This window comes from Panthera tigris, chromosome D3, assembly GCF_018350195.1.
Source record: "Panthera tigris isolate Pti1 chromosome D3, P.tigris_Pti1_mat1.1, whole genome shotgun sequence".
Taxonomy (NCBI): Eukaryota; Metazoa; Chordata; class Mammalia; order Carnivora; family Felidae; genus Panthera; species Panthera tigris.
The window spans coordinates 91,324,975-91,352,091 of NC_056671.1; the positions used below are offsets into that span (position 1 = coordinate 91,324,975).

Consider the following 27,117-nt stretch of genomic DNA (forward strand, 5'->3'; position numbering starts at 1 on the left):
AGCGTGTGCCGCGGGCGGGTGTCAGAGGCCTTCCCGCGAGACCCCGCAGGACGACGTGCCGGGTGTTCCCTGCCTTAAGTGACACACGTAAACGGACACGGACACGTCCGGGGCACCTGGCACGTCAAGGACCCTGGTCTTTTTCCTTCTTGTGTGTCGCCTCCACCGGGAAAGCGCTATCTCAACACCTGTGCCAGTCCAAAGGCCACCTTTCCGATTTTCCCGACGGCTGTCCCAGCTGCGGGCTTCGGCCTGACACACTGCCATGCCCGCCCCCTCAGGCCAGACGTGGGGACGGCGGGTGACCGAGGGTGACCACAGCCCGCTCCCCTCGGACCAGGACCGAGGAGGACCACGGTCGCCCACCCCCCCCCCCCTCAGGCCACTGGCCCGGGGAGTGACCGCGGCCCTCCCGTTCCCCCCAGGCCGGCCACTGGGACCCAGGGTGACGGAGGAGGTCCACATGCCGCTCCCCTCCGACCAGGGCCGAGGGCGACCGATGGCGACCGAGAGTGACCGCGGCCCGCCCTGCCAGGCCATAGGGGCCCAAGGTGACCGAGGGTGACCGCGGCCCTCCCGCTCCCCCTAGGCCGGCCGTCGGAGGCGGCGGCCGCCAGGCGACCGCGGCCCCGCCAGGCCCGAACGGCGGAACGCGCATGCGCACGGCGCCTCTCCCCGCCCCCACCGCGCACCCGCGCCCAACGCCCCTAACGCGGCCCGCCGGGCCATGGAACCCGCCGAAGTCGGCTCGGTGCTAGCTCTCCCGTTCTCTCCCTCGGGCGCCTTCCCCCCGTGAGGCCCGCGGGCGCCCAGACAGGGCTCGGCGGCCGCCCGCCCTCCCGGGCCGCTCCGCCCGCCTCCGTCGCTCGGCCGGGCGCGCGCCGCGTCCCCGCGGCCGGTCCCCGCGCGTGCGCGCTCCGCCGAGTGTATGTGTGTGAGTGTGTGTGCGGCCGAGGGGTGGGCCGCCGCCGCCGCCGCCGACGATGCCGCGGGGCCGCCCCCCGAAGCCCAAGGAGAGCAAGGCGCGCGGCGACACCGGTAAGCGGCCTCGTCCGGGCCGGCCGCGCTGTGCCGCTCCGCGCGAATATAGTCCCCGGATGCGGCGCGGAGGGCGCCGGGAGCGGCCGGGGCCGGGGGCGGCGGGGCCGGGGGCGGCGAGCGGGGCCGGGGCCCGCCGCCGCCGCCGCCGCCGCGCCCGCCGCCGCGCCCGCCGCCGCCGCCGCCCGAGTGCGGGCCGCAGGGCGCGGGCGGAATGATACCGGCGCGGCGCGGCGGGCCCCTCCGCCGGGCTGGGCCTACTTTCCTGGGCCGGGCGGGCGGCGGCGGCGGGGGCCGGGGGCGAGGTGCGCGCCGCCGCCGCCGCCGCCCTCCTCCCTCCCCCTCCCCCTCCCCCTCCTCCCCCGGCCGCCCTCCTCCCCCGCCGTCCTCCGCCCGCGGGGATCCGGCCTCCCCGGCCCGCCCGCCGCCCAGCCCGGCCCGGCGTTCCCGGGCGGCGGGCGGCCTTCCTGAGGGAGGCGCCCTCCCCGGGCGGGTCGCGGGGACGCCGGGCCCCGCCGCCATCTCCGAGGCCGCGCGTAGCGTGGGCGGGCGGCAGGGCCCGCCCTACCCGCGGGCCTGAGGGAGCGGCGCCCCGGCCCGCCTGGCCGCCCCGGAGCGTCGAGTGCTTGCTCGCTGCGCGGCCCCGGCGGGGAGGCCCTGGGGAGGCCCTCGGGCGCGCGGCCCCCGGGGGGGTGGTGGGGGTGGGGAGGGTCGGACCTGGGGGACGGCCGGGTAGACCGGCCCCGGGGCCTGGAGGCCGGGGGACCGGGAGGGGACCAGCGGGGCCCGGGGGACTGGGGGATCCGGGGGTGGGGTGGGGACCAGAGCCGGGGCGGTCGTAGAGGGGGCTGCGTGGGCGCCGGATCCGGCTGTGCGGACTTGGAACGCGCTCCCGGGGCTGGTACCTGTCGCTGGCTGGTCCCCGAGCCCGGTGGCCCAGGCTTACCCTTCCCCGGAGGAGGAGTAAACGGGGACTCACTCAAGGGCTGGTGCCAGGCGGCGCGCACACGCACTGGCTTTCAGAACGGAGAAAGGTCAGTTCTGGAAACTGCAGGTGGATAGTGTTTAACTGTGCCCTTCGTCGCATTTAGGGAGAGAGGTCGAGACCAGCCAGCGGTGTAGACTTACTGACGGGACGTACCGACCAGACGCTCTTACTGGTCTCATCACCGATCAAGTTAACAGACGGGTGAATGAAGGAGACGTTAGGACAGGAGCGCGTGTGAATTTGAGCACGAATCCGCACGCCTGGGACAGCTCTTAGGGAGCTTAGTGGGCCGCTGGCGGGGGAACCGTGCAGGTTTGCAGATTTGTAGTTGGGCAGTAACTGCTCAGAATCTTGATTAGTGGCTCTTGGCTTCTGGAAGGAGTTCTGAAAGACCTCACTGCTTTGGCTTTGGCCTCATTTCGTCTAGTGTTTGTACTTTTGTTAATGTGCCCGCTGCCAAAAATAATAGAAGGTGCAGTGCCTCTCAGGTGCTCTAACGAAGGCTTAGGATGGAGAATGTAAAATTGGCCTTGACGGAGGGCTGGGAACCTAATCCCCCCCATCTTTCCCATCTTCCTGAATGGCATCACCGGTCACTTGGGTTTTCCAGCCCCGAACTTAAGAATAATACTCCTCTTATTCCTGAAGACGGTTCATAATGAAGTCTTGTGGCCTCTTCCTCAAAAATGTGTTTGCAGTGAGCCCCACCTCTTCTATCGCCAGTGTCCTTGGCTCCCCAGCCCCCTTGTCTCCAGGTGGACTTGAGTCCCGGGTAGTCTGGCCCCAGCCTAGGCCCATCACCTGTCCGTGGAGGGGCTCTTTAAACGTACATCAAAGGGCCACACCCTGATTAAAACTCCTCAAAGGATTTCTCTTGAAGTAAAATCTACATTCCTGCAGGATCCTAATTGATCTGGCCTTTGTCTAGGGCTCGTTTCCCTCTTTCCTTGCTGGAGCATTCAGTTCTTCGTGTTCCTCGCAGATATTCTGAGAATCCGCCTCCTCTGACTCCTCCCTTAGGTCTCAGGGCGTCAGCTTCCTAAAAAAGGCCTTCCTCAAACCTGCCTGCAAATAACTTCACTTTGCGCCAGTCTTTTTCTACCACAGTGGTTCTCAAAGTGTGGTTCGTGGACCCCTGGAGTTCCCGGAGGCACTTTCAGGGGTCTGCAAGGTGAATCTTTTCACAGCGATACTGTTTGGTTTCTCCACTTGGTTAACATTTGCCCTAATGGTACAAAAACGATTAGGAGTAAAATTGCTGACGCCTTTGCATGAATCAAGACAGTGGTGTATTTCACTCAAAACAGCATACTCAATCTAGCAAAGTAAAATAATTTGCAGGAAAATGAAACACAACACATTGATGGCAACAGAGAGAATGCAGAAGCAGATAGGATCCGCTTGTTGTGTCAGACATTAAAAAGATTTCTAAAAGTGAAAACTCTTTTCACTGTTTTTTTTCTTTTTTTGAGAATATACTTTTCATAAAAATATGTATTTGCATTAACATACGCCAGATGTTTGCTTTTAATTGAAGAGCTATTTTAAACAGTGCTCAGTTTGAGTAGGGCGAATAATGATGTAGTCTATATAAACTTAAGGTCTTCAGAGGCCTCAGTAATATTTAAGAACGTGAGAAGATCCCAGATCAAAATGTTTGAGGACTGTTGCTCTGTCACTCACTCTGTTAACGGTACCTCTCATTGCCTGAAATTACCTTGTTTTCTGTGTTACCGTTAATGAATTTTATTCCTAAGAAAATGTGGAAGATCGGTGGGGATTTTCACAGGCGGGGAAAGGCAGCTCAGAGAGGTGAAGGGATTTGGAAGGTTTCCCCGCCTAGTCAGCACAGTTGACATTTGAACCTACGTTTGACCAGACGGTGCGTCGTATTGTTCCACCTTGATAAACCTAAAGCCCTACACATGGGTTAGTTTATTTAAAGCGTTTTAAAGCACTGCCTGTCGCCGTGTAGGGGCTGGGTTGCAAAGTTCGACAGCAGAGAGGTCATCTCTGCCCTGGCCCCTCAGGACCCTGCGTCCTGCGACGGTGGGGACTCTGCTTCGGGCGGCAGGTAGCGGGCGCTGGAAGTGCGGGGTTCCCGGAGAGGATGCTGTCAGTATGGAAACCTCAAGAGGCGGTGGGGGTAGGCCCGCTGACAGACCTTTCTGGAAGTAATTGGCTCAGGACGAGTGCAGTGGTCCACCCTTCTCCGCAGTTTCCATTTCCATCTGTTCGGGCCCCGTGGGCCGAAGCACGTGATCCTCTTTGTGGCCTGTCCTCAGGAGGTCACGGTGGCCCCACGCCGTGTCCCCCTGCCTCCCAGGCCTGAGGTCACTCACCTCCCTTCATCTGGTCACGCGGGGACTGTATCATCTGTCCTCGCCAGAAGGGCGGGTGCAGCACAGTAAGAGAGAGGGCGACCCCACGCACACGGCTTCTGTAGAATGTCGTCACAGGTGTCTACTCGGTTATTAGTTCTTGGTGATCTCGTACTGTGTGCAGTGTGTGCTCAACTTTGTGGAGGTGTGTAAGCGTAGGAAAAGACCCGATGTGCAGGGTTCCACGCCCTCTGTGGTTTCTGGCATCCGCCGGGGATCTTGCAGGACACCAGCTGCGGGGGGGGGGGGGGGGACCCCGTGGTGAGTAAGCCTGGGCTCCCAGCTGAGGGGCGTGTTTGTCGAGCCCTTGCTTGGCGCCTGGCACTCTCCTGGGCGAGTAAAGCTGGGTGAGATAGGAGTGCTTCCTCCTCACGCTTTAGTTTTGCTAAGCAGTAGTGACCTTGATGGAAGCCACATTTTGGGACCTTGTCTGGCCTCCGTTTGTTTTTTCCGGTGCGCCGGTACGCGCTTTTTCTCCCAGGCTGTACCTGTGGTCGGCCTCCCGCTCGCTTTCTGTTTTCTGTCGGAGGAATATTTGTAACGCTTCATTTCCAGAGCTGAGAGCTGAGACGGAGCTTGAGCCAAATGGATCCACAAGTCCTCTGTTGCTCAGATGATCACTTCAGGCCACTCCAGATTTTATTACGCGTGTTCAGGAAGCTGCTGTCCCCTCCAAGGGCACCGGGCTAGTGGGAAGGGCTCAGCAGTAGGATTTTGTGTGCGAGACGGCAGGAGGCCCCGTGCCCTCAGATTTAGAGGTGAATCCTCTGCTTCAGCGGGCGGAACTAGGTACTCCTGGCGGTAACAGTTAAGGGGAGACAGATTCTGCTTCGAAGAAGAACTTTCTGACAATATCAGGTGTCCAAGGATGAAAATTAATTTATTTTGAGACAGAGAGAGACAGCATGAGCAGGGGAGGGGCAGAGAGAGAGGAAGACACAGAATCCGAAGCAGGCTCCGGGCTCTGAGCCGTCAGCACAGATCCTGACGTGGGGCTCGAACTCACGGAGTGTGAGATCATGACCTGAGCTGAAGTCGGATGCCCAACCAACTGTGCCACCCAGGCGCCCCGAAAAGATTTTTTGATAAAGGAGTACCCTTCACTCTCTGTAGTTGAACTTTTTAGGTAGGCAGAAACTTGGAGTTTTTAGTATTTTGAGGAAAGTGTATTAGGCAACACAAAATTTAAAGATTTTACTATCCTGGAAACAAGTAGTGAGTTAACATGAGTTCAAAATCTTGGTCTTTTCACAATAAAGGAAAAATATTTCATTATAAGGATGAATTTAAAAAAAAATCTTGGTCTCTGACACAAATACAGCCTGGGAAAACTGTACTACACCATAATTCTTCATTAGATAAAATCAATTCAGTGCTTTTTAAAATAATCGTTATCATATATCAAGGTCTTTATATTTTCTCTGTATACAAAGACTGTGTCTCTGCGCCCAACTGTTTTTCAAACTACTTTTAGTGTTAGAACTTTCTTCCGTGAAATAATACAGCAAGGTCTCAAGGGGTGGTTTTCATCCTTGGCGAAACGTTGATGAAATTACCTGAGGAGATTTAAAAAATCCCGATGACCGGGCCTTGAGTCCAGTTACTTCCAAACCGGTGAGGTGGAACCCGGGTGATTCTGCTGTGTGGTCAAGGCTGAAAACCATTGATCTGTGGCAGGGCTGTGCAGGTTGAAAGGCGTGAGACTGAGGGTTTCCGAGATGGCCCTCTAGGGTGCCGTCCCCCCAAATTCCTCTCAGCAGAGCGGGAAAACTGTTGCTTTAGTGGATTCGAATACTTTACCTAATAAGCAGCACCAACGGGGGTCTGAATTCTGAATATGGGAGTCAGCCACAGAGGCTAGCAGAGCAGGGGAAGGTAACAGGTGCCAGTGCTTCTGGGGGTTTCAGAGAAGTGTGGGGGTCCTGTTCTGTCCACGGGGGCGGGTTCCTGCTCTGCTCCGTCCAGTTATCGCCGTGGCTTGTGATTTTTCAAGAGAAGCCAGACCTGTATGTTTTTGAAAGCCTTATTACCGTATTTTGGTAATGATGTTAATCAAACAGAACATCTATACAGGAGGTGTGCGGATTTTAAAGTGAAGAACTTCACGTAGGCACAACATCGGTGGTATCTTAAAAGTTCCTTTTGTTCCTCCCAGTTACTACCACCTCCCTCTCCGCCCCACTGTCCTCTTCTGATACCTCAGGTTAGTTCGACTTGCTTTCAAACTAAGTTGGGTTCACAGTATGTACCCTTTTGTTTCTGGCTTCATTCATTCAGCGTTTGCTTTTATGCGATCATCCCTGTTCTCGTTTATGGGTTTTATTTTTTAATGCTTTTATGTATTTATTTTGAGAGAAAGAGCAAATGGGGGAGGGGCAGAGAGGGAGAGAGAGAATCCCCAGTAGGCTCTGCGCTGTCAGCACAGAGCCCTGCTGGGGGCTGGAGCTCATGAAACCTGAGATCGGGACCTGAGGCAAAATCAAGAGTCTTGACGTTCAACTCACTGAGCCACCCAGGCGCCCCTCCCTGCTATTGTTTGGCAGAGATAGGTTCATTCACATGGTTGTATATCATTCCACTGTGTAACACACTGTCAGTCTGTCCTTTCTGCTCTGGGTGCTTGGATGGTTTCCACTTTGGGGCTATTACAGGTCAGCGCTGCTGTGAACTTGTATGCGTTTCTGGGTCCCAGCAGACACTGCCGAACAGTTGTGTAGTGACTGTGCTAGTTTAATCTCCCACCGGCAGTGTCCCAGAGTCCCGTCTGCGCTGTCCTTTTAAGATCTTAACTATTCCGGTCTGTGTAGTGTCAATCTTGACTTCTAACTTGCGCTTCGGTGCTAATGAGGACTTTATGTTCATTAGCCGTTTGTTTTCTCTTGTGAGGCTCCTGTTTAAGTCTTTTCCCACTTTCCTCCTGGGTTGGATATCTTATTTATGTATTTTTAGTTAATAGACTTTGCTTTTTATAGCAGTTTCAGGCTTACGTTAAATTGAGCAGAGAGTACCTAGTTCCTCTATACTTCTTATCCCCCCCCCCCCCCCCCCCCCCCCCCCCCCAGGATTTCCCCTCTTATTCTCATCTTGTAATAGTGTTATATTTGTAACAATGGATCAATTTTGTAGTAAAGTCCCTAGTTTACATTAGGGTTCACTGTCTCCATAGTTCTGCCTGCTCTCAAGTGGGAATCATACCATACAGAGCTTCGGACTGCCCTCTTTCACTAAGCGATACGCAATTAAGATTCCCTCACATCTCTTCATGGCTTGACAGCTCATTTCTTTTTATTGTTGAATAATATCCCATTGTCTGGATGTGCCACAGTCCATTTATTTACATTTTGAAGGATATCTTGGTTGCTTCCGGTTTTGGGCAGTTGCGACTTGCTATAAACGTTTGTGTGCCGGGTTTTTTGTGCGGACATAAGTTTCCAGCTCGTGTGGGTAAACACTGTGCTGGATGGTGTGGGGAGACTGTGTTTCGCTCTGTAAGAGATCGCCGCCCTCTTCCCAAGTGGCTGTGCCATTGTGCATTCTCATCAGCAGAGAATGGGAGTTTCTGTTGCTTCACATCCTCGTTAGCATTTGGTATTGAGTTTTTTAGACTTTAGTCCTTCTCCTAGGTGTACGGTGGTGTGTCATTGTTTGAACTCGCAGTTCCCTTCTGAGATACAGTGTAAACCATCTTTTTGTATGCTTGCTTGACATCTGTATATTTTTGGTGAAGAGTTGTGTGTCTTTTCATTATTGATTTATAGGAGTTCTTTGTATATACCGTGGAGGAGTTCTTTTACTTTGCCCTTCACTCTTCTGAGGATATCTTTCCATGAAAGAAATTCCCAATCTTAATATTGTCTAACATCAGTTCTTTCACGTTTAGTACTTTTGGGACCTGTGTAGGGAATTTTTGACAGTCGTAAGATCATGGAGACCTTTCCTTAGGTGTTCCATCTAGATGCTTCATTGTTCTACTTCTCACCTGTAGATTGACAATTCTTCGTCTACTATTTAAGGGCATTTGCATTGTTTTTAGCTGCCGGCTGTCATAGTAATGCTTCTGTAAGCATTTTTAAACATGTGGTTTGATTTTTTTTTAAGAGAGGGAGAGCACGTGTGGGAGAGGGGCAAAGGGAGAGAGAATTTTAAGCAGACTCCACACCCAGAGCGGAGCCCAGTGCGGGGCTCGATCTCAGGACCATGAGATCATGACCTGAGCTGAAATCAGTTAGATGCTCAACCGACTGAGCCACCCACGTGCCCCTAAACATGTTTTTGGTCCACGTATGTGCAGGTTTCCGTGGGGCTATACCTGGGAGCTGAATTGCCGGGTTCAGGGTTTATGTGCGTTCAGCTTTGGTCAATGCTGCCAGATGGTTTTCGAGTGATTGTAGTGATTTTAACTCTTTCTCATGGTACATGCGATTTCCAGTTGCTTCATATTTCATCAATCCTTGTTTTCGTCTGTCTTTTTAATTCTGGCCTTCCTAGTAGATGTGCATTTTGCTTTTCTGGAGAAGTATTTTTTGTTTCCTATTTATTATGACTTGGATTTCCACAACCACCCTGTAAGTTCCCTGTAAGGAAACCAGCCTCATCTTTGGAGGAAGAATTGAGCCAAGCGACGGATTATCTGGTTTGCGGAGACCTTACTGACCACCTGGCAGGACGGACACTCAGAAGTCTCATGACCGCTAGGCCTGTTTTCATCACCATCTCTCTAATCTGTGACCCACGACCCAAACTTTTAAGCTATAGTTACCCGTTTTTAAAGATAGGTACGTTAAAAATAGCATGTCCTACACATACATACGTCATTGGAAATCGGGACAGGCTCTCGGACGGGGCCACGCACAGTTTTCTGTGGCAGTCTTCATTCAGCTCTACCCGATTGTTGTCGCAGTGCTGACATGAACCGTACGTTCGCAGAGATGAGAAACAGCGTTGGCAGCGAATACATCAATAAGAAATGATTCTGTCACATATGGGAAATTAGTTTTGTGCATCGTCTAAGGAGGTTATTCTCAGCAGTAACACTCTCAGATCAGTCTCAAAAAGGCCCTGTTACTTTTAGACCTTGGGCCTAGATATGTTTTAGCTAGCTGGTGGGGCTTTAGATCCTGGAGGCTTTATTTTGTTGTAATTTTAATGCACTGTAGTTTTGTTAAATTTGGATAACGTGTGGTGTCTAAATATACAGCCACCTGAGTTTAAAGTCTTTCTTTAGAAATCAAAATTTACAGGTAATAAAAGCAAATATTTGAAAGAGGATTTGATACTCCTTTTAAAAGCAGAGAAAATGTAATCTGAGTCATGAAAGGGGACCAGGTACCTACTGACGGGCATTGAAAGTGCTCCTGGGTAAAGGTGAACTTTACCGTGGGAATATGAGCGGCCTGACCCTGTTAGGGATCATGTAATGAGTTTCTGACCAAGTATTTATCTTTAACTCTGTGCCACAGATATGTTTCATATCATGTATCATGAAACCAGTGCCAGTGTTTCTGACTCTGATTCTCATTGAAACTCCTCATGGTTGTTTTTTTTTTTTTTTTAATGTTTGTTTATTTTTGAGAGAGAGAGAGAGAGAGACAGAGCATGAGTGGGGGAGGAGCAGAGAGAGAGGGAGACACAGAATCTGAAGCAGACTCCAGGCTCCAAGCTGTCAGCACAGAGCCTGACATGGGGCTCGAACTCACCAGCCATGAAATCATGACCTAAGCTGAAGTCGGACACCCAACCGACTGAGCCACCCAGGCACCCCAAAACTCCTCATGGTTTTGACCAGTGCTTTGGCCTGACAGTCCGTTGAATCTATTTTATACGGAAAGAACACAAGCAGTCTTGGGCTGATAACTGACATAAAGTACTGTTGATAGAATCCCAGTTCATCTGCTGTTTTCACAGTAGGCATAATGTTGAATTTGGGGTCTTGTCTCAGAAATCAGGACCTTAAGAGGCAGGGAAGCCTGATTCTAGGACTTGAAAGTCACTCCCACTTCTGCCCTGGCTTATTGTGTGATTTTGACCAAGGTATGGACTGTATAACTCACCATTCCCCCAGAGTAAATTTTATCTCTTACTTTTTAATTCTTTTTGAACAGGTAATACATTCTAATGGTCTGGAATTTTAAAAAATGGAAGTCCCTTTCCCAGCCCTCGTCCCACTCACGTAGTTGCCATTTTTACAGGTCACCAATGCTGTTATTTTTTTCTGTAGTTTCTCAAGGATATCGTGTGCACATAACAAGCAAACGCACGGTAAATCTCTGCCCCATCGTCCCTTTATTAAAGCAGTAATAGCACCGCGAACATACTGCTTTTTTCATCGACTACATTTTGAGAATTACCTTCCATTTCCAAATGAATATTTACTTAATAGTAGATACATTTGAATAGATGATAGAGGTCAGATTCAAACAGTGCCAGAATCTTCCCTGACAGTACTCGCCTCTCTCGGTGCGGGCACTCCTGAGTTGACAGATGCTTGTTCCTTCTGAGAGGAAAGCGGGTGCTTGTGGCTGGAGCTGTTGACCGGAGCACTGGGTTTTTTGGAAGATTCTAGGGAGAAGATAATGGCTCCTGGAACAACCGCATGGCTAGAGAACATGTGCGCAAAGTCAGAATGGTTGGTGGGTACGCAACAAGCTGGAGAAGTACCGAGTGTAACTTAGGTCATTTTGAGGCGTGAGTCAGGCTGAAAGTGGAGATTAGGTATGTTGGTCTTGGGAGCTTCAGACAACCGGGGAGAGACCGAAAGAGTCATAACTTTCATCTTATCTCCGACTACTTAGCAAATACTCGCTGGGCGCTCAGGACGTGCCAGGCTTTGAGCGAGGCTTTGGAGACACCGTGATGACCTAGATAGGCTCATGGGCCCAGACCCCCCCATGCTTGCCCCTGAGCCGCTCCTGCCCGAATGCTGGCCCGTGTGGGGGGAGCAGCAGGAATCCGAGAACAGGAGCAAGTAGGAAGCGGTGAGAGAAAGGAGAGAATGGTAGGGAAGTGGCCCCCGCATGAAGCAGGGTGGTGGCTGTCAGACTCCCCGGGGCCCGCGGGGCAGCCTCGGAAGGCAGCTGGGGTCAGGGGGCAGAGGTCACGTGGGTAGAGAGCTGGGTTCCTGGGGACAGGGCGGGGTGTTGGAAGACGGGCCTATCGCAGAAGATAGGTCAATGATATTTTGGAAGGTTTTTATTCAAAAACATGAAAAGAGATACAAAGTTTAGGGGTTAGTTCAGTCTAGAAGCTGAAACTGGTGTATCTCATTTTAATATTGATTATATAATTATAATTACATAATTAGTATGCACACTATGTAATATATAATTATAATTATATCGATTAATAATAATTATCGATACTGATATCCGATATTTAGTACTGAGAATGCCTCGGCAGGATTTATGGGTAGCCGAGGTCATCAATGCACGGTGCTTGAGAATTTCAGTCAGGAGATGCAGATTTGAGGTAGGTCAGTGGAATGCTATAAATGTAATAGATTTTGCGGAACTCTCATGTCACAGACAGGCATTTTGTAGGAGACATCAACTTAGAGGGGCACCGGACTGGCTCAGGAAGAGGAGCACAGAGCTCTTGATCCCTGGGTTGTGAGTTCGAGGTCCACACTGGGTGTAGGGATTACTTAAAAATAAGATCTTTGAAAAAAAAAAAAGAGAGGGGGGCCTGGGTGGCTGAGTCGGTTAAGCATCCAACTTCAGCTCGGGTCATGATCTTGTGGCTTATGGGTTTGAGCCCCACTTCGGGCTCTGTGCTGACAGCTCACAGCCCGGAGCCTGCTTCTGATTCTGTGTCTTCCTCTCTGCCCCTCCTCCCTTAATTGGAGATGAGGAGCAGACCTTTGCCATTAACATTTAGCTGACTGGGCTGAGCTGCCATGCCCGGTCTGGGAAGAGGACCAGTTCGTAAGAGAGCTCGTCCCGTCCCAGGTCCTTACAGAGCAGGCCTGCATAAAGCTGTGGAGCCGTGTGGTTGTGGAGGGCCGTGGAGGGCCGTGGAGTGGAAGGACAGCATTAGAGGTGGCTGTGCCCCTCAGTCATTGGCAGGCTTGTCCTCGTAGTGCCAGGAGGCGCTCTCTGTCTCATTTCATCTGAGCGACTCTGAGGCTTTATTGTTTTGGGGCTGGTCAGTTATTACATACTCTTGAGAATCTCCGTGTGGAGTTAAATGATTCTGAAACTAGCGTTCACATTTTTTTTCGAGGAAAACAAAGCTGCTCAAACAATTTTTTTAAAGTTTATTTATTTTTCAGGGGTGGGGGGGGGGGAGAGGATCCCAAGCAGGCTCCACCTCTGCGTAGAGCCTGACACAGGGCTCGATCTCACAGACCCTGAGATCTTGACCTGAGCTGAGTTCAAGAGTCTGACTCTTAACTGACTGAGCCACCCAGACGCCCCTGCTCAATTTCTGATCTTTGTACAGTCAGTGTTTGTTTAAATTTGGTGGTGAATTTGTGTCCTTGGAGTCAGGAAGGGCAGACAGTTGAAGAGAATGTGTTCGTGCCTGTGTGTGTTAGGTGACTGGGTAAACTGATCTCAGAGTGATCATCCCCTGCCTCTGGGGGCGGGGACGGGCAGAAAGGCGTACTTGAAAAATCCTGGCCTGAGTGAACTCTTAGATTTGGGCCCTGCTGGATGCAGGTGGCTCTGTGCTTACTCTGCGTGTGTGGAGTCGGGTACCGAGGACACCGACCTGATTTGGACAGCATCAGGAACGTGTGCTGCCCGAGTGTCACGTGACGTTCCTCGGGCCGCTTCTTAACAATGCAGCTGTCCCCAGGAGGGCGGACCGTTCGTGTGATCACGCCTTACTTAGATCCATGGCCCCTTAAACAATCTGGTGGCCTCTGTGGCTGCGGACATGCTACCTCTCCCCCAGCACAATGGGAAGTGCGTGGACGTGTGGGTTTCACAGGGTTTGTGGACCTCCTAAGCTCATCCTAAGGATACATTTGTTTCATGGGCTTCTTTCTGAACAACACGTACTCTGTGGACCGGAAATTGGAAATTTGAATGAACTTGAAGAGGTGATAGGCGAAAGAGTTCTTTGTAAGGCCCGGGACGCTGTCCGGAAAGAACAGTGTGCATGATAGAGCCCACCTCGCCCTGGGAGGAAGGCTTCGTACTTTCTCAGTGCAGAGAAATGACGTGTGCAAAGCCTGTGCCCCCAAAGCAGAGCGAAAGTCGAGAGATGCTGTGGATTTTAAAATTATGCTCGCTGTGGAAACTAAGACATGTTTTCCCCTTGTAGTTACGCTTTGATTTGAATAATCGTTTTAAGTTTGTGTTTGAACCAAATTAATAGTGTATTATCACTGGTGGAAGGGACGTACTGAAAACATGATTTTAGTATGTTTTGAGCTTCGTTAAGGAGGGAGGTCTTGCTTCTTAAGATAAAAATCTTCCCTGGAAAAGTCTTAATTCGTAAGCAAAACAATGTGATTTTCAGGTTTGAGTGTATAGTCTCTTATCTCTTGGGTTTTATCTGTTAGTTGCAGGTAATTACATAATTACATCCTTTCTCATTTTGGGCTGTCATTAAGCAGTTTCAGCATAGACGCTATGAACATTGTTTCGTTCTACGTCCCGAAGTAGCCTTTTAGTTTTGTGTTTATTGAGGAGCTCTGTCACCACTGTGTTCAGCCATTCGGTGGAAACAGTCGCTACTGAGTTCTTAAAACACAATTTTCAACAGTTATTTTACTTGAACATTCTCAACCTCCCAAACTGTTTCTTTCCATAGTATAAACTTTTCCAAAGGGAATAATATATCAATTGATGTCCCAGCAACCATTTTTGGGGGGACCTGGGGAGTCCTAAAACATTTGTTACTAATTTACTGTAGAAATGTTGAATGCATGTCTGTGAACAGAATGTGGATATAGTTGAAGATAAATAGAGTAAAAGTTATGTGCATCTTTTCTATAGTAGACCCGTTTGTTTCTGGATGAAGTTGTGGTCTATCGAACTATGTCAGTGTTTCTAGAAACGAATCGGCTTTACCCGGGGTCCGCCGGAGGAATTCTTGAAGGTGCCACCCACTCTCTGTGCCCGGCCACCCCACCTCCTCCCGTGGCCTGGCCTCTGCCCCGCCCCCCCCGTCCGTGGCCACACTTCTCCTTCAGGGCACTTGCACCTTAGGAGAAGGACTTTTGGCCAAACTTGGAACTGTGGCTTCTTTTCTCAAGGGAGGCATTTAAAGGTCTTTTGAAAATGTGGAATGCCCATGTTTACCACATGGACGTTTGAGAAATAGAACACTTTCTGGAGCTTACTTTAACACTAGAGTCTTAAAATCAACCCTACTTTACTTCCAGATTTCTAAATTTTAATGTTTTTGAGTCAGATTTGATACAAAGAGTCGTACGTGCTGTTATTTCTAGCTCTCGTATCATTAACATGTATTATGTATTTGTGTCTAAATTATAGGAAGACTTGGAGTTTATTTAAAGAGTTGTAGCAGTTTTGGACATCTTTATTTCCTGAAATTCTTGACGAATTTTTGTGATTATTGCATATTTTTATTAGAAAATACTCTTATGTTTGTAGCTGTTGACCTGAGTGGTGTCGAGAAGCGTATCGTGAGGCCCAGGGCTCATCCGGAGGGAGCACCGCCGGCCTCCGTCCGTCTGACCGGTAACCGTCGGGGGACGAGTTTTCTCCTCGTTGACTTATCTTGCTCTGCGGCAGTTTTCAGAGGTGGATTGAGTGCTCCGGTTAGCTTTTCTGTCTCCACCCGAGTTTTGTTTGCTGCGTGATGGAAGAGGAACAGTGGGGGTTATCGGTGAACCCTCAAAGTGGCTTAGAGGTGAAATGCCTCTGCGATTTCAGGTGGCTTTGAAACCATGTTAAGGCCAAAGGCAAGGCGAAGAGACTTGGCTTTCGTGTGTCTTTGTGTGGATATCAAGCTCAGGAGTTTAGCTTCAGGTTTCTAAAAACCCTGCCACGGGGACTTAGAATTCTTTCGTGCTGTGCCTCAGGCGTCCCAGCGTTTCTCGTATCTAATTTAAGAACGTGTCCGCCGAAAACATTGAAGATACCATTAATTTCTTCTAAATTCTCTCGTAAATCTCTGACGTCATTTGGTTTCTACATAATAACCAAATAACTTAGTTTTATTTATGTGATGAGAATAACAACTGGTATTTATTGTCTATACTTATGCAATTTTGTAGATGGAGTTTTAACATTGAATGCGGAGAACACTAATTATGCCTATCAAGTTCCAAACTTCCATAAGTGTGAAATCTGTCTGCTATCTTTTCCAAAAGAGTCCCAGTTTCAACGCCACATGAGGGATCACGAGCGAAATGACAAGGTATGTATTCTCAAGAGGGGTGTCAGAAATGTGAGCGTTGAAACTGGAGGTATTGTGAAAATCACCACGTCAAATAAGACTTTTCCTTGTAAGTTAGATTCCTCAGTCGTGGAGCGTTTTATCTTACGTCAATAAATCGTTGACGTTTTGTGTTAAGTTGTAGTCGTTTCCTAGCCATTATATTGGTTAATGAGACGAAGGGGGGGTTCGCCTAGGGAATCTAGGTGTTGAAGTTCTCTGTCAGCGGACGAAAGAAATAATCTCGAAACGGGACTTTCAGTAGTTCGCTTTCTGTATGCCTGAACACAACATTGGTGTATCTTGATGGGTTTGTCTCCAGCAGGGAGCGTTATCCTTAAGGTGTCTTGCATTTTATAAGAGATTCCAGATACTTTAGGTCGAATTTCAGCAGGGACTAACACTATCTTAAATAGAGATTTGAATCTTTCTTTTCAAGGCCCCTTGTGGGCTAGGTTAAGAGTATTAGCGTCCTAATGGAATGATCTGCCCGATAGATAGGAAGTGGCATTAGAACCACCATTAAAAAGTGGTTGTTGACTTTCCTCTGGCTGAGGAGAACGTAAGCCGGTGAGCCATTCGAGTTCAGATGACCAGGGAAGTCTCCTCTGGAGAACAAGAGGTGACTCACTCTGGCTTTGTCTGCAGTGCGAATATTAGAGATAACATATGACCAAGTATAATAACGTTAGTGCTGGTACCGACTGGGACCACCCTCCCAAGAGGAAAATCTGAAAATACTGACTCTTCAGGGTCTTGATACTTCAGAAATGCCAGCGATTACTTTATCTTTCTACAAGTAAGTGGCAGAATACTTTTCATTTGGGGGAAATTTTAGACCGTGAGAATCAACTCTCTGAAAACCTAAAAATGTTGATTACTTGTTTTACTTGAAGTGATGTTGTTCAGAGCAGTAGAGTTGATCAGCAAAGAACGGAAAAATCCAACCCAGTGAGTTGAAATTTCTCCCCTTTCTTTTCTTTTCTTTTTTTTTAATGTTTGTTTGTTTATTTATTTGAGAGAGAGAGAGAGGGAACACGAGAACGCCCAAGTGGGGGAGGGGCAGAGAGGGAGGGAGACAGAATCCGAAGTAGGCTCCAGGCTCTGAGCTGTCAGCACAGAGCCCTACTCGGGGCTCGAACCCACGAACTGCGAGATCATGACCTGAGCTGAAGTCAGACGCTTAACCAGCTGAGCCACCCAGGCGCCCATACGTATATTTTTTTAAATGTTTATTTATTTATTTTTGACAGAGAGCAAGAGAGCATGAAGGAGCACAAGTGAGGGAGGGGCAGAGACAGAGAGACAGAACCTGAAACAGGCTCCGGGCTCTGAGCTGTCAGCACAGAGCCCAACGTGGGGCTTGAACCCACAAATTGCGCTCAGTCGGATGCTCGACCGACTGAGCCACCTAGGTGCCCACGTTTATTTTCATAGAGACTATATCCTGATGCATTTATATGCAGCATTTCTTTTTCAAGATATTTTCTACATACACGTGTTGTCATCCTTATAATCTTCTGAGGAATTTTGCCAGGAGCTTTGCTGTGTCCATTTTGGATTTATTGACTTCAGGTCCAGAAGAGACTTCAGAAATTCCTTAGAAAGATTGTAGATCGTGGTACTTGTTGATATTTGAATGACATTTATTATGGAAAGATTGTGTTTCAGTGGCTTCTTGACTTTTCTCTCCAAATAGCCACATCGATGTGACCAGTGCCCCCAAACATTTAATGTTGAATTCAACCTGACACTTCATAAATGCACCCACAATGGGGAAGACCCTACCTGTCCTGTGTGTAACAAGAAGTTCTCCAGAGTGGCTAGTCTCAAAGCGCATATTATGCTGCATGAAAAGGAAGAGGTAATTATTTTGGCCTATACTTTGTTCATGGATTTTTAAAATGCATCTAATCCTTAGGGGGATTTTAGGTGGAAACTAGTGTAACAAAGCCTTGCGTATAGATTTCAAGGAGATAATTATCACTAAATGTGCCTTGGCTGAATCTCTAGTTGACTGACAAAACGTTTTCTTTTTCGGCTATGTCAGTACCTTAGGGCAGAGACCCTTCAATGTTTGGTATATTTCCCCTACCCACCCCCCCCTTTTTTTTTTTTTTTTTTTAATCAGAAATGAACTTTTGTAGGATTCTGCAGTGGCCAGAAGTAAAGATTCTGTCTCTAAAGACGGTAGTGTCTCCTTGCTTGGCGTCTGAACCCCCTGAGGTGTGGGAATTTGGGGGAAGAGAAGTTCATGATGACCCAAAGCAGGTTAAACACCACAGTCAGGGACTCTGTGAGGACCACAGGTGTGGTATTGGGAGCACTCGAGGGCCGACGGGGCTGCAGTGCTGAAGAGGGAAACGCAGGCTCTCTGTCGCTGGTGAGGGGGCGGGGGTGCTTGTGTCTGCAGTGTGTAAATGGCTGCTGCTTTGAAAATATTAACCCCCCCATATCTCTGCTTATTGTGTAAAATTAGGAACATGCAAAAAAGTAAAAAGGGGAAAGTAAAAGTTTTAATTCTACTCTCCAAGGATGGTTACAGATAACTGTTTGGTATATTTTCCTCCTGAGACAGAAAAACAAATACATGATTGAAGTCGCATGCGGAAAATTTGCATCCTAAAAATTGAGTTCATACTTTCTACATAGGTTTGTCTCTTCTTTTTATGTGTCTTTGCTTTTTAATACAAAATAATGTGTTTTTATCTTTTTGAAACTTACTGTATAGGTAATATGTATTTACTTTGGAAAAAAGCTGGAAACTAAAGATTAAGAAGAGTAACATTATTAAAAGAACCAATGATCACAACATTTAGAGAGAATGCGTGTATAATCTTTCAGACTTTTTTTTTGCTATATGTGCTTTCCATAATAGTTTATATATATATAAGAATAGTTTAAAATTGTTTTTTAATGTTTATTCATTTTTTGAGAGACAGAGAGAGATAGATCATGAGTGGGGTAGGGCAGAGAGAGAGAGGGAGACACAGAATCCGAAGCAGGCTCCAGGCTCCGAGCTGTCAGCACAGAGCCCGACGTGGGCTCACAAACCATGAGATCGTGACCTGAGCCGAAATCGGGTGCATAACTGACTGAACCACCTGGATGCCCCTATGCTTTTTTAATATTATAAATAATACATCTTTCTATGCATCTTTAATTATTTCATTAGGATAGATGCCTACAGTTGGATTTGCTGAATTGATAATACTTTTTCAGGTCTTTATAGAATGCCACGTTATGTTGTGGGAAGCCCGTGCTGCTTTATACGTTCTCCCGCACGGTGTAGGCGTGCCTTGTCTCGCTCGTTGTTTTTGGTTTTGTTTTTGTGTTTTTTGAAAAGCAGAAAACGTGTGTGTTGAACAGTCTATTAAAATATTCTGGGCTAATTTCGACACGCACGTGGTAAGAAATCCGAGTGGGGAGGGTGAGAGCAAGGTGTCGAGGCGTCCTGGAAGCGGTGTCTGTCCGCTTGCCTGGCATCCCGGGCATGTGCAGGTCTCTGCAGCCCGGTCGGTGCGCGCCGTCCGTCCTGCTCCTGTTGTCTTCAGCTGTGCAGCCTCGGTGGCATTCCGCCTGTGTTCATCTGGGCCGTCTCATTCTCTTCAACAACCACACGGTGTCACCTGCAGACGCACGTGCGGAAGTCGGCAGGCCACCGTCCCTCTTCTAGGTGGCCTTCAGCTTTTCGTAGATACAGACAAGGCTGCAGTGAGCAGCGCGTTCAGTTCCAGATCTGGTCCCTGGGACTTGCTCGGAACTCCTTCCCGCATCTAAAATTACTTTGCAAGGCCCCGCCGCGTCTCGCGGTGCAGGTGCACGTGCAGCGCGGCACCCGCACCCGTTGCACCTCGCGGGCGCTCACACCGATCCCTCGGTTCCGGTCCTCCTGTGGGCCTTGCGCTTGCCCCCCGGCTCGGCCCGCGTGTCGGCACGCCCCTCCCCTCCCTCTGCCCTGCAGTTGTCCCTGGAATAGTTCCACAGCCACCTGCTGGGACCCCTGTCCGCAAGCCCAGGAAGCCTCGTCCGTCTGGGGAAGTCAGCGCCGGGCTCTGGCGTCCAGTCCGCTTCTGTTTCACGTCCGCCCCTTTCCGTCGGATTAAGCACCCGCCCCGGCTTTGGGTTCAGTGAGTGTGACCACACAGCCCACAGCAGAGTAGGGATTGAGGGGCGAGGGGGCGTTCGGTTTCGAATATCTGCAAGGTAGCCTACTAGTAGAAGTCGAGATGACAGAGAGTGGCATCAGAACTGCCGTCTCCCTCTGCCCGGTCCTCTCGCGGCTTCGTGGGGGTCACCACCTCCTCGTCCTCCACCGTTGTCTTTGCCGTGGTCCTCTGTGACCATAAGCAAATGTTCGTATATTTCCTGTTTTCCTTTTCTGGTTTGTTACTAATGTGAACTTGAGAATTTTGCCTAGTTAGAAATCGGTTGGTATTTTTATTTTGTTTGAATTACATTTTTAGATTGTTACGGCTGAAAATTGAATGTGTTTACAATATTGAATCTTTGTTGTCAAAACATCTCAGTAATGTTTTATTCAGTGTATTATTTACACTCTTAAGTATTTTAGGATTTTTATTAGCATCGTTTAGGGTTTTTTTCTGTATGTGTTTGTCGTTCGTCTGTAGGAAAGCGATTTTGTATGTTAGCCTTTGTACCTTGCCATTCTGCCAGTTTCTCTGTAAGGTTTTAGCTACACAGCCTCGTCTAGAAATAGTAATCGGGTGATAAGACGTTCTGTTTTCACTAGCATATGGGGGGAGCGTCTCCGATAAAACCAGCTTCTGATCCTGTGTGTCATCGTGGTGTGTAGTCAGTGGTAGCATATCCCCTGACTTTTTATTCTGAAAAAGTTCACACTGAGACGGGTCCAGTGAGCACCTGAGAACAGTGAATCCTTTACCTGGATCGCCAGGCACACCTCTGTCCCCCCGGCCCCACCGCATTGTCCCACTGCTGTTGCCCGTCTGAATACTTGAGTGTGTCATCTCCTGAAAGCAAAGACCGTTTCCCTCGTCGTTGCAGAACAGTGGCCGCGCTCCAGAATTTAACACTGCTGTAGGGACTCATCCTCAGAGGCGGCACCTAGCAGAGCAAGGGATGACCCCCTGTGGGGGGGCTCACGGGGAGGGAGGGCACGGGTTTGGGGTGGACACCCGGCGGCTTCTGCCGCACTGGGCAGACTTCCCAACATGTCTCAGTAAGTTTTTTCGGAGGCCAAAACCTAAGAGTTCCTTCTTTCCCTCCCCTCCCCTCCCGTCTTTTTTCTTTTCTTTTCTTTTTCCTTTCCCTTCCTTTCCCTTCCTTTCCTTTCCTTTCCTTTCCCTTCCTTTCCTTTCCTTTCCTTTCCTTTCCTTTCCTTTCCTTTCCTTTCCTTTCCTTTCCTTTCCTTTCCTTTCCTCTTTTCTTTTCTTTTCTTTTCTTTTCTTTTCTTCTCTTTCCTTCTCTTCTCTTCTCTTCTCTTCTCTTCTCTTCTCTTCTCTTCTCTTCTCTTCTTTTCTCTTTCAAGTACTTAGATCCAAACAGCATAGTGAGTATTGGTCTTACTGAGTTATGTGAAAGACTTCCGTGCACGGATTAGGTGCTGCACAGCTTTTTGAACCCCGGGATTTCCCATTCCACACTGATTGCCACTCAGTCCTTGCTTGTAACCACAGCAGGTACCGAAAGCCAGCTTCGCAAAGGTCTGATGACAGTGGAGCTGAGTGTCTGGAGCCGCTCGTGTGTCCGGGACCGGACAGCAGTGAGCATCGCACAGCCCTTGACAATGTCCGCTGTCCCGGCCCCGTCGTGACTTTGCCCTGGGGCACGCGGTGCCCCGTCCACAGCTTGGGCCTGTGGCTGGCTAGCCTCATTCTTCTCGGTGAGGTGGGAGCACTGCTCTGTCTTCATGAGGCCAAGAGCCAAGGCAGTTGGACACAGAGCGGGCGATAAGAGCAGAGCCTGATCAGAGACGCGAGCCGGGCGGTGGTGCAGGTGACGCGTGGCTCGTTGCTGAGAATGGGCCAGTGTGTGTTGGGTACGAGCGAATAGCTGTGTGCAGCCTGGTTAGTGCTTCTGGAGCCTATGTTTTGTGGGCAGAAAGCGTCTGGGCTGGGGTGTGTGTGGCTCCTCCCGCAGGATCACTCAGGCGGGGGCGAAGCGGGCCGGGGCGCCTTCCCCGGGGCACCCGCTCTGGCCCCTCGCGGCCACCCGCGGCTCCCCGACGGCCCCACTCCCCGTGCTCCCCTGTAGCCCTTCTTCGGAGTGGCCTTTTGCAGTCGGCTTGGACCCTGACAGTCGCCTCTCGCTGGCAGGAGTTCTTAGTTCCTCGTACGTAACTTTCGGAGTCGTCCCTTGGTCGTATCTTCTCTTGCACACGCTTCGTCTGTATCCCTTCCCAGGTGGTTCCTCCCAGTGGAGCTCACCGTCCTTCCCTCTGATCACGGTCTACGGTTTCACTTCCCTCGTGTCAGTTGTTGTTAGGCTGCGAGACGAGGCCCCGCCTGCAGGCAGCTGGTCCCACCTGACCCTCAGCGTCTTTGCCTTTTACTGTCATGGCTGTGAGAATGTCAATGTTCCGTACTTTCCGACTCTGTTACAGTTTTTCTAGAAAGTCTTCTGAGAGACGTGTCTTCCTGAGATGAGGGGACTCCACGTTTCTCTTGCTGCTGTCCCTGCGATCTGGCTCCTGTCTCATAGCAGCCGGTCTCAGATCGTGAAGGATGGCGGGAGGGGAAGGGCGGGCACCGTCGGGGAAGAGAGGTCTGCGGCACGTGCAGGGACGCGTGGGTGCCCTGTGTGTGCCAAGAAGGCTTCCGGAAGCTGGAGGCAGATACTCGGTGACCTGACTTAGTAACCCCACGCCGGGCAGGAATTTGTGTCTGGGGGGCTTTCCAGGGGCACAAGAAAAAGGGCTTTGCTGTGCTTACTTCAGGTGTGAAAAACGTGTTGGCCTTACGTGAAAAGGAGGGAGCTCGTTCTTGTCTTAAATGCTTGTATCAGGCTCCATCCAGGTTCTGTTTCCGTCGCTCACCTGTCTGGCCCCGTGCAGCTCAGAGCTGGCAGGGTCGCGCTGCCCCCTAGGCTGTCCGGGACCCCCTCTGCCCTCCTCTCTCTTTGAGGTAACCCTGTCGCGTGGTTCGATGAGGAGGACGAAGAGGGCTTCTCCCGAGAGTCACGGTCCTCACGCAGGCTGGTGGCGGGTGAGCAGGATTGGGAGGTGGAATATTTGGTCGGGTAGGAAATCTGTTACTGTGTAAGGAAAGTCTAGGTATTGGACCACAGTTCTCCGTCTTTCCCACATATGTGAAAGTAATACGGTTTTGGCTGCCTTTCTCTGTGCGGTATGTTTGTATTTCTGGGTGATTGTAGAAGAATGTGGTGTATGAATGTGACTCCAGGCGGAAGTCCTGTAGTCAGTCACATGCAGAAATAGGCCGTAAGAATCCAGCTAACACGGAGAAGCCCTTCGTCCCAGGCCCCCTCGCGGCTGAGATGCCTGGACGAGGCGGAACGGGCGGGTGGAGAGGGCCGGGGGAGGTGGGAGGAGGGCAGGCAGCTGGAGGGCGGGCCTCGGCTTCTTTCTTTCCTCCCCTCCACCTGGGCGGGTTGCTGGAGGAGCCTGGTGCCCCTGCCAACACCGTAGATGAAAGCTGCTTCCCCGTAGCCAGAACCGGCAAAAGAGTGGCCACCGTGGGAAGTCTTTCTGACGATGCCCACCCTGCTCCGGCCAAATACCAACTGAAAACCCGCTCGGCAAGGCTTCCAGTGATCTTTCACCACGCCCCGTCCCTGTTCTCAGGAACAGGTGGCCCTCTGATCCCGTGACCGCCTGGGAATATGTAGGAGCTGATCCTGCAGCCCTCCCCTGGTAGGAGGCGGCACCCAGGTTCCCCCACCTGATGGTGCCCGTGGAGCCGGGCTGGGACCTGACCTCCCATACTCTGTCTGGCAGGTGCAGGCAGTGGTCCGATTCTCTGCCCAGATAGTGTCCTTTGAGCCTCACCGCACCTGGCCGCAGCAACATTGAACCAGTTGGTGCAGGAAGGACTAGTCTGCCCTGGGCTTTCCACCCGTGGGGTCAGCGGGGCCCTGCGAGGTGAGCCTCTACCCCTGACCTGGTCCTGTGCTGCATCTAAGCAGAGTGACTGCCTGCTGAAAGATAAGCGGAGATCTAGAGTCTACAGCATAATACCCAAAGTGTCCAGGGTACAGTTGAAAGTCATCGAGCAGACCAAGAGCCTCGATAGTTCCAACTCTAACGAGGAAAGACAGCAAATACCAACACTGAAATGACCTGGCTGTTGGAATTATTTGGAAGGAATTTTAAAGCAGCCATCCTAAAATTGCTTTACGAATGGTTTTGAAATAAACGAAAAGAATAGAAGAGCCAAAGGGAAATGATAGAGCGGAAAATGCAGTGATTGAAATAGAGAACGCAGTTGAAGGGCTCAGCAGTGGAATAGAAATCCCAGAGGCACCGGAGAAGGCCAGGGGCAGAGAGCAGCCTTAGACGCTGGAGCCTGGAGGGTGTGTGAGCGCGTGACTGAGAGATGGGGCGGCAGGGAAAGATCATTCGGTGGCCCCAGGGCTGGGGAGACGGAAGGACAGGTGTTACAGGGGGAGTGGTCCCAAGGCAGTTAGTGTTATCATATTTTATACCCTGACTTGTAAAAATTCCGTCTTCGGCAAGGTGGAGGCTGATTAGAATGCCATGCATTTCCCTTGACGATTTCTGCTTGCCACTTGTCAGTGAGGGAAACTACGCAGAAGGGTCTGTTCTAGGGGAGGAAGCAGTCGTCACTTCAGCCTCAAAGATTGCCGTTAGCTCTGACTATGGAGAATGCGGCACAGTGAGAAGACCCTTAGCTGTCCTCCGTGGCTCGAGGACAGGCTCCTTGTCAGGCTTCTGCAAGTGCCGCCAGCTGGCGGGAGGGCGGAAGGCGTGTCCTGGCTCCTTGGGCTTTCCCGGCGTGAAGCAGAGACCATGATGACGCGCTCCATCACGTGGCCTCTTGCTTTGGCCCGGGGGGTGGTTCTTGCCCTTGCTTTTACCAAATGAGCAAACTGCATAACCAGAGTTTTCACTCAGAGAACTGACAAACGTAGAGCTCTCCTAAGATGTACTACTCTGATCATTTGGTAAAAAGGTAAGTAAAAAGAGGATGGGTCTGAGCCAGAGCAATAAAAGAATAAGGTGAGGACAGGGCAGGGTGCTGGGGTCAAGTTTATTTCACAGTGACAAGATGGGAGGCCCGGGGGGGTCCTTAGTGAACGTGAATATTTTGCCATACAAATTGAGGAGCGTTTTCTAAGAGATGCAACAAATTAGGTGTATTTTTTCTTTTTGACAGTTTCCGGGAGAGAGTTTTCTTATTATCGGCAAGATGCTAATGATTCGGTAGTTCATTATTTCCTTAAATTATTATAAAAGAATACTAACTTAAAGTTCTTTGAATTGAAATCATTATGGGGTTGCCCAATATATTCCATTCATCCCTGTCTTTTCCTGCTAAGGATTTTCTCAGTGTCAGTGAACCAGCTCATTTTAATAGGGTTTACGCACATCCACAGGGCCATGATGTATAGTAAATGGAAGAAAGTCTGTTGAAAGAAATGGTTATATGTTTTGTTATTTGGAGGCAATAGTTTATGCTCATTGACGGGTTACACTCACTTTTTCCCCCTTGCTGGGACAGTTTATTTTGCGGATCATTTAAAAAATTGTATTAGGAACTCTGAACGGGTAAGCTAATCAAACCTCGTGCTCAGTCAGTAGCCCCTACTGATATGTGTCATGCTGAGTTCTTCCTCTGTGCCGCGCTCTATGCGGTGTCTTTAGAGTACCGGTGAGGGCGGGCGTTACTGACATCCGTGTTTCACACACACAGTGGTTAACACCCAAATGCACGTGGCTCGTAACTGGCAGGCTTCATGTGAACCAACCCAACTCCAGAACATCTGGACCAGCGTTACCTAATTGACATACGACTGATTTAAAATGTATAGTAAGTAGTCCTACTACAAAAGAAAAAAAAAAAATTTTTATTTTGGTATATTTTGTATTGAAAATATATCCAAAATATTATTCACATATTAAAAGTTACTGACCTGTCTTATGTTCTTTGCTTTTTGCAGTAAGTCTTTGAAATCCCGTGTGTATTTTATACGTCCTCACGGCACTGTTCAGACCACGCCTGTTTCACGTACGGAGCAAGCCAGGTCTGGACAGAGTCCCAGACTTTTCTGTGATAGACTCCCTGTAAACAAATTGCAACAATGAGAAATGTTTCCATTTAAAAATTTGCCAGCTGTTTTGTTTTAAGGTAGTCTATTAAACTATAATCTTAAATTGTGTCCTGACCCTTCTGTGGAGGTGAAGTCGTTCTGCCTCTCTAATGTGTCCACAGCACAGAAGGACAAGATGCCAGTTACAACAGCCAATTGGAAGCCGTTCACTCTGCCCAAAAATGGCAGTGTTCTCTCATCCCTTTCCCTACGTTTCTATCTTTTACTTCCAATAAAGATTATTTTTATATACTCACATTTGGACATAACGATGTATTTTTTGAGGCGAAATCGTGCTTGTTCCAGAGGAAAGTGTAATCTGTGTATTGACTGTTCCCAACACCAGTTCTTGTAAGAAGTGATGGTTTTGAAACGCTTGCTCTGCTCACGAATGGTCTTTGCTGTTGCAGAACCTCATCTGCTCGGAGTGTGGGGATGAGTTCACCCTGCAGAGCCAACTGGCCATCCACATGGAGGAACACCGCCAGGAGCTGGCCGGGAGCCGCGTGCACACCTGTAAGGCCTGTAGGAAGGAGTTCGAGACGTCATCACAGCTGAAGGAGCACATGAAGACTCATTACAAAATTAGGTATGAGCCGGGGCGCCTGCGGGGGTCAGTCGGCTGAGCGTCTGACCTCGGCTGTCGTGATCTTACAGTTCGTGGGTTCGAGCCCCATGTCGGGCTGTGTGCTGACAGCTCGGGGCCTGGAGTCTGCTTCGGATTAGAGCCGAAATTTTAAATAGACAGCAGGCTGTATGGGTAGAGATTTTTCGCTAGCATAGAGTATTAAAAGTTGTAGAACAAGATCCTGGCAATACGTTTTTACAGGTAAGTAACAGGGTTCAGATAAGCACCCTTTTTCATGAATCGCTTTATTTATACCGTCTGTTTAGAACTTTTGTGTTCCGAACGCTGCGCTTAGCGTGTGTATAAAAACACGTAAATAAAGCTTAGTTTAATCATTACGAGCACCCCTGTAAGACCGGGTTGCCTTGCGGATGAGAAACCCGAGACTCCGGGACCAGGTCACTTTCCCACGGTTGTACAGCACCGAAGTTTCCAGTGTCAAGGAATCAAACCCTCATCGT

At 49.9% G+C, this 27,117-nt stretch overlaps 1 protein-coding gene across 7 annotated transcripts in view; it reads left to right on the forward strand.

Annotated features, from left to right (window-relative positions):
• Positions 1-914: 914 nt before the first annotated feature.
• The window catches only part of ZNF236 (zinc finger protein 236), a 106,896-nt gene continuing 80,693 nt past the window's right edge, over positions 915-27,117 (forward strand). The window contains exons 1-4 of one of the 7 annotated variants that reach the window (XM_042962868.1): positions 915-1,038; positions 15,596-15,738; positions 17,456-17,620; positions 26,439-26,617. In XM_042962868.1, the coding sequence (XP_042818802.1) occupies positions 984-1,038; positions 15,596-15,738; positions 17,456-17,620; positions 26,439-26,617 (542 nt within the window). In that variant the 5' untranslated portion in view covers positions 915-983. Of the gene's footprint in view, positions 1,039-1,874; positions 2,073-11,778; positions 11,872-14,311; positions 15,057-15,595; positions 15,739-17,455; positions 17,621-18,334; positions 18,409-25,631; positions 25,749-26,438; positions 26,618-27,117 lie in introns of those variants that run through there. The other 6 variants (XM_042962869.1, XM_042962870.1, XM_042962867.1 and 3 more) reach the window with 6 other exon arrangements.